Raw genomic sequence first — 14391 nt, 5'->3', positions numbered from 1 at the left:
AAAGTGAGTGGGTCTAAAAGCAGAAGTTTTTTTACCTTGCTATAGGGGCACACTATACTATAATTTGCAGCTTGCTATTGGGGCACTCTAAAGGCAAGAGGAGCCAGAGGCATCGGTGGGGGACCCCAGAAGAGAAGAATCGGGGCTGCTCTGTGCAAAACCATTACCACAGAGCAGGTAAGTATACCATGTTTGTTTTTTAAAAAAAAATGACTTTAAAGACTGTGCAGGGAAGATCAGCATCTGAACCCAGAGAAGGTGGAGGCTGATAGACTGGAGGTAATAAAAGGCATTACTATTACATTTAAAGTAAACTTTTACGTGGGAGCAGGGCACATTTCAAGGAGGCAGGGCACATTACGTGGGAGCAGGGCACATTACATGTGCCCCGGTGTGAATGGGGTCTAAATAAAAAATTTGATCTCTGAGTCTGATATTTACCAGATTCAACCTCCAATAGTATATACAGTATATATCTCTTCTGTCTGTTATTCTCAGAGTGGATTAGAGATTTTGCTCCCTAATCATATAGTTGATTATTTATATTTACCACTGCATATAGATTTTGAAGAATAAATTGCCTTTTTTTTTAAACTTTACATATTAAATTATACACCACACTTTTTTTAAGGTTATTATCCGATTAATCGATTAATCGAAACAATAATCGGCCAACTAATCGATTATGAAAATAATCGTTAGTTGCAGCCCTAGATTGCAGTATTCTAGTCTGCATCTCCCCCAAGGTAATACATAAAACCTGGCCTGTTAGTGGGCCCTGAGGACAGGGTTGATGACCACTGCCTTATATGATGTTTCTTGAGTACTGGAGCTGATCGAGCATTTGTATGTGAGAATACAGGCGTTAAGCCATTGTTCATCCGTAAAGTTTTTTTAAAGGCTATTTCCCACTCCTTCTTATGTTTACAAGGTGACCTGCTTTTGTTGGATTGCAACCAATTGTACATCAGAGAGATTGCTTTTGCGACTGGGTTTCCTGCAATGCATAGTTGTTCAAAAAAAGTGATCCCCCGTAAAAAATGTTGTCTGTTGACTGAACAATGAACATAGTTCATGTAGCTGTCTCTACTGCAAATACATGAAATGTTTTGCTTGCAATTCTGTCCATAGTTGGCCATATGTTTTGAGCTTGCCCCTTTCCACACAGTGAGAGACCGTTGCGGGAGTCGAATCCTCTCTGTGGGGGAATGATGTGGTGGTATGTCCCTGTGCAAACTCCACGTTGTGAATCAGTGGCATCAGTGGGCTGGGAGTGGAGGCTATGCTGTTGTGTAGTGTGACTGTTTGGAAAATTGTTAATGTCGGTCCAATTGGGGGGGGGGGGGAGTGTTAGATTTATAGAGCATGCTTCCTTAGAGACCCATGGCAAAAACCGCAGGGGTGTTTTGGTCTGTAGGCCTTCTATTCCCAGCCAGTCTTTGGAGGAGGCGATACAGTTCCAGTCCAGAATTTGCGTCAAGTGTGTCGCGTAGTAGTAATGTTTAAAGTTTGGTAAGTTAATACCTCCCTCTCTTTTTGGTTTGGTCAAAGTCAGCATACTAATGCGTGATTTCTTCCCCGCCCAGATAAATTCTCTCAGTGTCGTGTTCAACTGGGAGAAGAACCTTTTAGGCAGGAGAATGGGCAAATTATGGAACAGGTACAGTACCCTGGGCAATATTGTCATCTTCACTACAGCCGCCCTCCCAAACCAGGAAAGTGGTTTGAGATTCCAGCGCCGCATGTCTTGTTGTATCTTGTGTAAGATAGGGTGAAAATTTTGTGTGTAGAGGCTTGCCAGGTCAGGTGTAAGCCATATCCCCAAATATTTAAGCGCGGAGTCCACCCATTTGAAGGGACAATTGGATTTGGTCTCTTGTAAAGGTCTGGGGTTCAGAGGGATGTTAAGTGCTTCTGACTTGTCGTAATTGATCTTAAAATTTGAAAAAGATCCATACAACTCAAATTCTTTTAAGAGGTTGGGATCGATATATGGGGTTGCATGAGAACGAATAGAAGATCATCCTCATAAGCCGCTAATTTATAGTGTGTGGTCCCTAGTGATAAGCCTTTGATCGACGGGTTCCTGTTTATGGTGCGCAAGCATGGCTCTAGCATGAGTATGAATAAGATTGGGGACAGGGGGCAACCCTGCCTGGTGCCGTTAAATATCTGTACTGGTTCTGAGAGTGACCCGTTAATCTTCAGTCTAGAACCCTTAACTTTTAACCCCCTCCCAATCCTTAATGCTTAACCCTACCCCCAAAACACCCCTAACACATTAACTTCCTTCTAAAAATTGACCCAAACCTCCATAAGCCTAAGTTTATGTAACATAAAAGTAAAAATAATAAGCACAAGGGATGTTTCTTACATTTAATACAAAGTGTCCCTTTGTATTAAATGTGCTGTTGCTGGCTCTCTTCTGGTGCTGTGGGGGTTAAAGTAACATTGAGCCCGGGTTCACACTACAACGGGCTGCGGATCGCACAGGAGCGCTGTGCGTCTCTGTTCCCAGTTTCAGGGACGAATCAGGGCCGATTCTATGCCTGAATTCGGCCCTGAAACGGAGCCAAAGACGCACAGCGTTTTTGTGCAGTGCGCTCCGCAGCCGCCCCGGAGATATGTGAACCGGCTCCATAGGGAGCCAGTCACATTCTCCTGCTATGCGAATTAGATGTGCAGAAACGCACATCTAATTCGCATAAGTGTGAACCCGGGCTAAAGGTTCATTTTTTTGTATTTAAAATAAAAAAAAACATGAGATACTTACCTTCTCTGTGCAGTGGTTTTGCACAGAGCAGCCCTGATCCTTGCCTCTTCTCAGGTCCCATGCCAGCACTCCTGGCTCCTCCCCCCCTCCCCTGCCGTGTGTGCACCATAGCAAGCCACTTGCTATAGGGGCACTCATGCATTCTCGCTCCTGAGCCCCGCTCTGTGTGTCCAGAAGATGCACAGTGCGAAGCTCGGCCCCGCTCCCTCATCACTGGCTCTGATTGACAGCAGGGAAAGCCAATGGCTCCTTCTGCTGTATATGAGCCAATGAGAAGTGAGAGAGCCTAGAAAGCCTCAGATGTCATGCACATTGCTGGATCGAAATGGGGCTCAGGTAAGTATTAAGGGAGGCTGCGGGAGAAGCTACATGCTGAAGTTTTTTTTACCTTACTGCATAGAATGCATGAAGGTAAAACACCTTCTGCTTTTACAACCATTTTAATACCAGCGCTGGACCGGTGACAGGAACTCATCACTAGTGCTGACTATGCCCGCCCTTTTGGCATCTCTTCTCCATTTATAGAAACTGTAATATAGCTTCCATGAATGAAAAGCAATCTGTGAATGGAGGAGGCGGAGCTTTCATTCATCTGCCTTTCTTCCATTCATAGATCACATCCATTCATAACCCTTTACCTTCTTACTAGGTCAACCTAACCTAAACCTCTAACCTAATCCCTAGTGCTAACTTAACCCCTTGAGCACCACACATTCTATATCTGATGCCTGAAACATAAGTATCAACAGATACCGGTCCAACACAAAACAACAGATACTGATGCTAAAAGTTCTGATTCACCTATAGATAACATCTGTTTTACCTGGCAAGCTGTGTAAAGTAATACACAGGCTGTCATCTATCCATACTTGCTGCGTCATATTGCTGCATGAATTAATGAAGTGTGCCGCTACCCTACTCCCATCCTCTCTGTAAACGGAATACTCCATGCTTGGGATGCCCACCCAAACCCAAGTAAACTCCTACAAGTACCTCCCCTTTCCATGTCCTGTATAAAGCAGTCACTTACTGCAAGCCAGATTTCAATTTTCAGCTGGCAAAGTGACATGTTGGTGTGACTTATGATAGAGATCTAAAGGGTGATTTTATGGAAGAATTATGCTTGTGTCTGTTGCTCTTGTCGCTCTATTTGGCTTGGTTGTCGGCATTTAAAAAAGAGGGTTAAAGAGAAATCATTAGGCGGTGGAATGGAAATGTCCCGGGGCTGTCAGTGTACAGAGCACAGCATCATTCGATACAGAGGGAAAGTGAGGAAACCAGGACGAGCACAGCAATCATTTACATAAAGAGAGAGATAAGTGCACCGCCAGATGAAGGCGTGTCCGATACAACAATGGCGCAGAAGAGGAGGTAGCAGTGACTGTTATTAGGCCCTCAGGGGACATTGCACTGCCATGGTGTGCTATACTCTCCTATCCCCCCTTCTCACTGCACCCATGGAAGCATCACACGGGGGTCTTCTACTAGAAAATGCCGTTGTATATTTGTTAAAGGGAAAGGCTAGCATGCTGTCATTGTACTTATATTTATATTTAAAGTGGTTATAAACCCTCACATATACCCAGCGAAGTGACTGGCCTCAGAGTTATACACAGAGATTAAACAAATACTCTTACGCAAGTTGTACCTGTTTATCTGCAGTCTTCTCTTCACTGCATCCATTCAAAATTCACCCTTTATAAAGCTTGTCTGAGTTGTCAGAAAAAAGGTGGTGGAGAGCTGAAGTCACACTCTGCAGAGCTCAGTGAGGAGAGCTCTGAGAGCTGATTGGAGGGAAGGGACACCCCCCCCCCCTTCATACAGCTCACAGGAACAGAGCCAAAGCTGTCAATCAGCTGTAGCTCTCTCCCCGTCACCATTTTTCTCTTAGTGTCAGGAAAAGGGATTCATGCTGATAGCAGAGGAACAAGGCATAACCCAGATGGTATTACCTATATGTTGTGGTGCACTGTGTTAGCAAAATTTGTGCAGGTGCTTTTTCTACCTGTGCTGATGAGTTTTCATGGCCTGCTTAAAGCGGAGTTCTGCTCGTTTTTCTGTTTATTAAAAGTCAGCAGCTACAAAAAGTGTATTTGCTGACTTTAAATAAACACACACTCACCTGTCCCGCGGTCCAGCGATGTGGCTGCCCGAAGCCTCGGTTCTCTCCCGTGCCTCTCCCCAGCACCGGCATCACTACTGTTGGCACCTGGCTTTGACAGCTTGCAGCTTCACAGCCGGGTGCGTACAGCGCATGCGTGAGTCACGCTGCGTGTCCTGGATGGCAGAGCAATCTTCTGGGACCTGTGACGTGTCCCAGAAGATTGCAGGGAGGGAGGGGGAGAGGAAGAGTCGCCTAGGTGGCACGAGCGCAAGTGGGAGCTGGGTACCTGTCAAAACTAGGTACCCACTCCCCCCCCCCCAAAAAAAATGACATGCCAAATGTGGCATGTCAGAGGGTTAGGAGTCCTTAAAGCGGACGGTCCACTTTTGGGGGGAACTCTGCTTTAAAGAGAAAAGATTGCATTAATGCAACAGTCATCATTGCATGCAAACAACATGCACTGTTGTATTGTGAATGGTACTTTAATCTGCACCTGTGTCCATACTATGAATATTAAAGTTTACGTATGTTCTTAACAAGCAGTCAAAAAATTCCTCCTCAAAGATCACAACGCAGACTCTAAAGTTAGAGTTCAGTAGGTTCAAAAGTGTTACTAAACCCAGGACCCTGCATTCACTATATCTGGTCTGCCACAGTACACAGAACATGGAAATGTAACTATTTTAGTAAATATAAACTGCCCATGTTTCCCCGAAAATAAGACCGGGTCTTATATTAATTTTTGCTACAAAAAACACACTAGGGCTTATTTTCAGGATATGTCTTATTTAATTACGGCACTAAAGTGGTTGTAACCCTAAAAAAAGAAAAAAAAAATCAGTTCCTTTTAAAGCATGATAGATAGCACAGTGCTTGTGCTGCATCATTCACCCCTCTCCATGTTCTAAAAATCAATCATGAATAAATCAATAAAACATAAAAAAGTTCCTGTGTCACCCCCACCCCTCCCCTCCTCCCACTGTCAGGTCAGAAGTCAGTTTAACATTAAAAAAATCCATCTTGCTTAAAATCCTTATCAAATACTTTTAATAAAAATATTATAATGGTACATTAGTGTGTCCGCAGTTTTATACCATAAAAAATACCCTTTACAGCTCCCCTGGGCATTCACGTGTGATCTGCTCTTCTCCTCTGAGATCCCCGCTGACGTCAGCCCGCTCCGAGTACTGCAGAGAGAGGGGCCGCAGACATCAGTGGGGAGGAGAGGATGAGAGAGAAGAGCCGAGATCCCGCTGATGTCAGCCCGCTCCGAGTACTGCAGAGAGAGGGGCCGCAGACATCAGTGGGGAGGAGAGGATGAGAGAGAAGAGCCGAGATCCAGCTGACGTCGGCCCGCTCCGAGTACTGCAGAGAGAGGGGCCACAGACATCAGTGGGGAGGAGAGGATGAGAGAGAAGAGCCAAGATCCAGCTGATGTCAGCCCGCTCCATACACTGAAGAGGAAGGATGAGAAAAGAGGACCTCCAGCGGCTGTAAAACATTGTATTATTAATACAGTAATAAACGGAGACACTGCACCAGTATACAGTAATGGATTACAGTTTTTTTGTGAACTTTGATAGGGCTTATTTTCGGGGTAGGACTTATATTGCAGCCCTCCCTGATAATCACACTAGGTCTTACTTTCGGGGAAGGGCTTATTTTCAGGGAAACACAGTACAAGCCTTTTTTTCATCAGCAGTATATTCTGAAGCAGTGTTGTGACTTCTATCAGTGTCCGATCGAGCACTGGTAAAGCTTGTAAGGGGATGGTTTCATTTTTCTCTAACTGTCCTATGAGGCTGCATGACCCTTGACCTTTTCTGTATGAAGAGTGCTGATTGGCCCTGTGCTGATCACATGCACCCTCCCTTGTCTTGTGACTTCCACCAGTGTCGAGCCGAGCACTGGTTGAAGCTTGTAGGAGGAGTTTTCATTCTCCCTTAACTGTCCTATGAGGCTGCATGACCCCTGACCATCTGTCTGGACAATGCTAATTGTCCCTGTGCTGATCACATCCACCCCCCCAAATAAAAAAACAAAAAAACTCTCTAGCAATACACACCAAACTGAGCATGTGCAGAGTGCATCCTAGGGCTCTCTACTATCAGCAGATTGGGGACAGCAAAAGAAGGGGAGGATCAGAGGAGACAGGATAAAACAGCCTTTTTACACAATGCAGGGGATTAACCCCTTAGGTTTCAGAGTGAGTATAACAAGCATTTACTGTATATACACATATACCTGTCTGCAAAGGTAGACAGGACGTGTTTTGAAATGCTTTTAATACTTGTTCAGAATATGTAAATACTTTAATGTATATAGCAGGCTTTCTCAACCTTTTAACCCTAGAGCAACCCCAAAAATAATTTTTCATTTCTCGAGGAACCCTTACTAAAACCAAATCATCAGGGCTCAATAGGAACAATGCTCCTTATATTGTTGGTCAATAGGAAGAATGTCCCCCTTAAAGTACTTTTCAGGATGCCACCCTTAAAGACAGCTAAAAAGATATTTGGTGTCATGCTGCTGGCTTTGCTAAGTGATGCTGAACCTTAAACTTTGTAGGCATCATCAAATAGGTGGTTCATCAGGCACAGCTCAAGGAACCTCTAGAAACCTCTGGAGGAACCCCTCCACAACCCTGGTTGAGAATGGCTGGTATATAGTCTGGGAAAAAGTTCACCTAAAGTTAAATAAAAAAATAGATTAATAAAAGGGTTTGCAATGTTTATGCAGTCTATAAAGGGCAAGGAAACCTTCCCACAAAGCTTCTCTCCCTTTTGACCCCAGTCAACTAAGTAGGTTTAGCCCCTTTCCCCAAATTGCTATACTTACCTAGATCTCAGGCAAAAACTGAGGCATTCTTGATTTGATGTACACACCTACACAGTTCCATCCCATAACCTTCTATAGGACTGGATCTTATCTCATGCTGAGGCCAACAGCATGAGATAAGATCAATTTTAATTAAATATCTCTGGCAGCTTCTTGATCTGATGTTTGTGTCTACACAGTTCGGCCCCATAGACTTCTAAAGAGCTGTTAGATGGATTGGATCCTATCTATCTACCAGCTGTATAGAAGTGGGATGTAAACAATGCTGCAGGCCTTGGGGCGAAATCTAGGTGAAATATAGCAATTAGGGGGAAGGGGCTCTAGACCTCCAGAAGGGAGTTGGGGGCAAAAGGATAAGGAAGCATTCCTGTTATTGTTGAGTTCAAGTACTTGTAGAAATTCAAAATGCTGGTGTTGTTTATATCTGCCCTGGTTGCCGGTTACAATTGTATTAAATATGAAATATAAATTTATCCTTTCAGCCACCAAAGGACCTTTGTTTTGGAAGTCATGGGGCGACACTGTGGGTAAGTTTTCTCAGCATTTAGTTTTAGCACACGGGCAAAAACACACATCTGTTATTAATGGATGACCTTGTTCTTGGTCTGCAGGTACCTGGCCTTGGTCAGTGCCTTGGCTTGTGGAGCTGACTGGGTCTTCCTCCCTGAAAGTCCTCCAGAGGAAGGATGGGAAGACTTAATGTGCGTTAAACTTTCTGAGGTAAGCTGATATAGCCATATTTCTTACATTGTTTTACATCTAAAGGGGGCTGTAAACCCCAGCAACCATAATGGAGTCATCATTCACTGCAATGAGTTCAGTAAACCCAAATCTAATTAGTTGATATGGGAAACTGTACTTTGCACATCATATTTTATTTATGCGTTGCGTTATCGAATAAGCCTGAATACTCTGTCTAGAATTCCATTATCTTTATAGAGGCTTGTTGTTAGATGATTGGTCCTGGGGTTTCATTTAAAGTATAACTAAAGGCAAAACTTTTTTGTTAGTTTTGGACAGAGTGGGGGGGGGGGGATTAGAATGCTTATTAGGTTTTTACTGCTGTCTGTGCCCCTGTAAGGCCTAATGTACACGGGACGCTAAGGCGACCTCTTCTGAACGTTTTTTTTGACAGCTTGAAACCGGCGTTTTAAAACTCATTTAGCCACGTTTACTCACGTTTAGCCGCATTCGCATCTAGGAGCGTTTATTTAAGATAACATCATAAGACCCTCCCAAAGCATAAAAAACAGTATTATTTAACTATTTCAGCCATTCTGTGAGACTGAGTAGCAGCAGCTGAGAGAGCAGTGTACTTGTATCTACATCAATTTCGGTGCTTTTACTATGAATCCCATAATGAGCATATGTGAGGAAATTAAAAAAGCCAGATACTAAATTTCATGCAACTATGTTTGATCAAGTCGGGGGTCAAGCTCAATGGTGGGGTCATCTGGTTCAAATCTAACAACATAAAGGTCAAATTCCAATTCTACTTTGGCTAACAGCAATGCTAGTGGTGTATTGGATTGGATCATGGGCTCATTAGGGGTATATAAATGGTCTATAAAGCATTGCAAGCAATTGCAAGTTTTTAAAATATTTTTTTTAGTTGTTTTTCATCATTTGCTATAATTTTTTTAGTTTTGTAATGTAAAAAAATAGGGCACCTTTAAAAACGCTTCTAAACGAAAACGTGGCTAAACGCTGGTACCGCGTTGAGACGCGCTTGGCATCTGAAACATCGGAAACTTCGGCGTCTGAACTCATTTTTTTGCCTACAAAGAAAAGCCTATAAATGCAACTGCCTAAAAGGACTTTAAACGAACCGGTGTACATGTACACATAAGATAACATTGGATGAGTTCAGGGGCAGCTGAAAAAAGCATCCAACTGCCTCTGAACGTCTGTTTACCAGCAGCAGTGTACATGAGGCCTGACCCCATGCACATGAGACGCCAGTGCAAACTCTGCTGAAAGCATGTTTTTAAAAGCTGAAACTGGCGTTTAGAAACACCGTTTGACGCGTTTGCGTCTAGAAACGTTTACTTAAGATAACATCAAGACCCTCCCCAAGCTCAAAAAACAGTATTATTTAACTCTTTCAGCCATTTTGTGAGACCAGAGTAGCAGCAGCTGAGAGAGCAGCAGTGTTCTTGTATTTAGCATGCCACGTCACCTGCCACAAGTTGTGGATTGTCCACTTGCCACGTCACCTGCCACAAGTTGTGGATTTTCCACTTGCCACGTCATCTGCTACAAGTTGTGGATTTTCCACTTGCCACGTCACTTGCACATCACCTGCCACGTCACTTGCCACGTCACCTGCCACAAGTTGTGGATTGTCCACTTGCCACGTCACTTGCCACAAGTTGTGGATTGTCCACTTTCCACATCACTTGCCACGTCACCTGCCACAAGTTGTGGATTGTCCACTTGCCACGTCACTTGCCACATCACCTGCCACAAATTGGATTGTCATTTGCCACGTCACCTGCCACAAGTTGTGGATTGTCCACTTGCCATGTCATCTGCCACAAGTTGTGGATTGTCCACTTGCCATGTCATCTGCCACAAGTTGTGGATTGTCCACTTGCCACGTCACTAGCCACGTCACTTGCCACATCATCTGCCACAAGTTTTGGATTGTCCACTTGCCACTTCACCTGCCACAAGTTGTGTATTGTCCACTTGCCACATCACCTGCCACAAGTTGTGGATTGTCCACTTGCCACGTCACCTGCCACGTCACTTGCCACGTCACCTGCCACAAGTTGTGGATTGTCCACTTGCCACGTCACTTGCCACAAGTTGTGGATTGTCCACTTTCCACATCACTTGCCACGTCACCTGCCACAAGTTGTGGATTGTCCACTTGCCACGTCACTTGCCACATCACCTGCCACAAATTGGATTGTCATTTGCCACGTCACCTGCCACAAGTTGTGGATTGTCCACTTGCCATGTCATCTGCCACAAGTTGTGGATTGTCCACTTGCCATGTCATCTGCCACAAGTTGTGGATTGTCCACTTGCCACGTCACTAGCCACGTCACTTGCCACATCATCTGCCACAAGTTTTGGATTGTCCACTTGCCACTTCACCTGCCACAAGTTGTGTATTGTCCACTTGCCACATCACCTGCCACAAGTTGTGGATTGTCCACTTGCCACGTCACCTGCCACGTCACTTGCCACGTCACCTGCCACAAGTTGTGGATTGTCCACTTGCCACGTCACTTGCCACAAGTTGTGGATTGTCCACTTTCCACATCACTTGCCACGTCACCTGCCACAAGTTGTGGATTGTCCACTTGCCACATCATTTGCCACGTCACCTGCCATGTCACTTGCCACAAGTTGTGGATTGTCCACTTGCCACATCACTTGCCACGTCACTTTCCACATCACCTGCCACAAGTTGTGGATTGTCCACTTGCCACGTCACCTGCCACAAGTTGTGTATTGTCCACTTACCACTTCACCTGCCACAAGTTGTGTATTGTCCACTTGCCACATCACCTGCCACAAGCTGTGGATTGTCCACTTGCCACGTCACCTGCCACGTCACTTGCCACGTCACCTGCCACAAGTTGTGTATTGTCCACTTGCCACATCACCTGCCACAAGTTGTGGATTGTCCACTTGCCACATCACCTGCCACAAGTTGTGGATTGTCCACTTGCCATGTCACCTGCCACAAGTTGCTTGTTCAATTCTAACAACATATGGGTCAAATTCCAAATATACTTCAGATAACAGCAATGCTAGTGGTGTATTGGATTGGATCATGGGCTCATTAGGGGTATATAAATGCTCTATGAATCATTACAAGCAATTACAGTTGTTTAAAATATTTTTTTTAATGGTTTTTCATCATTTTTGAGATTTTTAATGTCAAAAAATAGGGCACCTTTAAAAACGCTTATAAACGCAAAAGCAGGTAAACGCAGTACCGCGTTTAGCCTCGTTTGGCGTCTGAAACGTGGAAAACTTTTGCGTCTGAACCCATTTTTTTGCTTCTGGAAAAACAAGGTTAACCCCCCTGGCGGTATTCCCGAGTCTGGCTCGGGGTGGATTTTACATACCAAAAGCGGTATCCCCGAGCCAGACTCGGGCTTGCATCGCAGGATCCAGGAAGAGATTACTTACCTTGTCCCCTGGTTCCTGCGATGTCTCTCCGCTGTGATCGGCGAGCCGCTGTGTCTCGCTCGATTCACAGTGCCGAGCTCCGTTCCCTGCGAGCGTTGCGACGCACGGGGACGGAGTTCGGCGGCAAATTCAAAAGTGAAACACACAGTATAGATACAGCATACTGTAATCTTACAGATTACAGTACTGTATCAAATAACTACACATCCCCTTTGTCCCTAGTGGTCTGCCCAGTGTCCTGCATGCAGTTTTATATATATAAAACTGTTCTTTCTGCCTGGAAACTGGAGATTGTCCATAGCAACCAAAACTGTCTCTTTACATCAAAAGTGGTTTTAGACCAGCTAGAAAAAAGCGATAACAAATTATAATCACTTGCAGAATTGAGCGATAGTGATTTGTGGGGAGATCCGTCATCAAACACTAAAAGTAATAAAAGCTAAAATTCTGGAACTGAGCAAATTTCAGTGTTTTTGATTTGATTACATTATTATATTATTTTTATTATTATTATATTATTATGTGTTTTAATTATTTATAGTTATTTATTATATTATAATTTTTTATTTCGTTTTTCAAACTTTATCATACCCGGGATGTCTACTAGACTCTTGTTTGGACAGATTTAAGTGAACTATTCCTAAGAATTACAGGCCTACAATATAAAACGCCAAATTTCTGTGCAAAATAATGGTACCGCTTTCAGCACCTAAAATCTGAAATAATCATACCGCCAGGGAGGTTAAACGCAACTGCCTAAAAACGCCAAAAAAAACGAGACTGTGTACATGAACATATAGGATAACATTGAATGGGTTCAGGGGCACTTGAAAAATGTGTCCAACTGTCTCTGAACGCGCGTTTAACAGCGTCTCGTGTGTATGAGGCCTTAGATTCACCCTCTCTATTTGTCCTATTTACCATTATCATTGCAAATGAAAGAAAATCCCAAATCCCCAGAAAAGTAAAAGAGGGGAAATCTTTCAATGGGGACACTAGTTCTGGTGACCTGGGGGGGGGGTAAGGAATTCCCTTAATTTGCAGGGATTTCCTCTAGCTTCCTGTTTTGGCCATGGGCCTTCAGCTCTGGAAGATTTACTCCCCTTCATGGCCAGGCTTTTTTTTTGTGATACAGCACTGCATTACTTTAACTGACAATTCCGCGGTCATGCAACACTGTACCCCTAATAAAATTTATGTCCCTTTTTCCCCACAAATAGAGCTTTCTTTTGGTGGTATTTGATCACCTCTGCAGTTTTTATTTTTTACGTTATAAACAAGAAAACACTGGCAATTTTGAAAAAAAAAACAATATTTTTTACTTTCTGCTATAAAACACATCCAATAAAAAAAAGTAAAAAATCAAATCTCTTCATAAATTTAGGCCAATATGTATTCTGCTACATGTATTTGGTAAAAGATATTCCAATAAGCGTATATTGATTGGTTTGCGCAAAAGTTATAGCTTGTACAAACTATAGGATATTTTTATGGATTTTTTTTAAACTAATAATGGTGATGATCAGCGACTTATAGTGGGACTGCGACAATGCGGCAGACAAATCGGACACTAGGTGACACTTTTGGGGACCAGTGACACCAATACAACGATCAGTGCTAAAAAATATGCACTGTCACTGTGCTAATGACACCATGGCAGGGAAGAGGTTAACATCAGGGGTGATCAAGGGGTTAGATGTGTCCCTAGGGAGTGCTTTCTAACTGTGTGGGAGGTGCTTTAACTGTGGGAAGACAGAAATTCATGTTCCTGCGTAGCAGAAACACAGCATTTCTGTCTTCACTACTAACAGAACGGTGATCTGCGTTATTTACATAGGCAGACCGTCGTTCTGCCTCTGTTGGGAACAGTCCGTGCGTTCCGGCAGTCATTGGGTCCGTCGGACCCGCTGATTGGCTCCTGCTGTGTCCAGTCCGGCAGACCCTGGAGTGCAAAATCACGTACCTGTACATGATTTTGCGCAGAGGAGCCACTGCTCTGCCCTAAATGTACGTGGGGCAGTCTGCAAGAGGTTAAAGTTTAACTAAAGTCAAAACTTTTTGGGGGGTTTTGGATAGAGTAGAGATGGATTAGAACACCTATTAGGTTTTTACTGCTGTCGGAGCCCCCGTTAGGAAGATTCACCCTCTCTATTTGTCCTGTTTACTATTATCATTAAAAGTGAAAAGAAAAAGAAAATCCCAAATTTTGGGTTGTCCTCAAGAAAAGTGATAGAGGGGAAATCTTCCAATGGAGACACTAGTTCTGGTGACCTAGGAGGCCCCAAGTGATTCCTTTCATTTGAAGGAATTTCCTCTCACTTCCTGTTTTGGCCATGGGACAGGAAGTGAAGGTAAATCTCCCCAATGGGACACAGATGGCAAAAAAAAAAAAAAAATCTGCCAGGGATTCTACTTTAGCTATACTTATGCTGACCATACAATCTGTCATTTGGACCGTTTCCTTATTATTTGTGCAGTTAATGGGCACGAATAGAAAATCAGTTTTAACTTTTCAGAGCCGAAA

At 43.7% G+C, this 14391-nt stretch overlaps 1 protein-coding gene across 5 annotated transcripts in view; it reads left to right on the top strand.

Annotated features, from left to right (window-relative positions):
• The window catches only part of PFKP (phosphofructokinase, platelet), a 144347-nt gene that overhangs the window by 70761 nt on the left and 59195 nt on the right, over positions 1–14391 (top strand). For all 5 annotated transcript variants that reach the window (XM_073629896.1, XM_073629897.1, XM_073629894.1 and 2 more), the window contains exons 6-7: positions 8198–8242; positions 8327–8435. In XM_073629896.1, coding sequence (XP_073485997.1) covers positions 8198–8242; positions 8327–8435 — 154 coding nt within the window. The remainder of the gene's footprint in view (positions 1–8197; positions 8243–8326; positions 8436–14391) is intronic.

The sequence above is a fragment of the Aquarana catesbeiana genome, linkage group LG05 (assembly GCF_042186555.1).
Source record: "Aquarana catesbeiana isolate 2022-GZ linkage group LG05, ASM4218655v1, whole genome shotgun sequence".
Taxonomy (NCBI): domain Eukaryota; kingdom Metazoa; phylum Chordata; class Amphibia; order Anura; family Ranidae; genus Aquarana; species Aquarana catesbeiana.
Note: the sequence above shows the minus strand (reverse complement) of the source record. Positions and strands in the feature narration are given on the sequence as shown.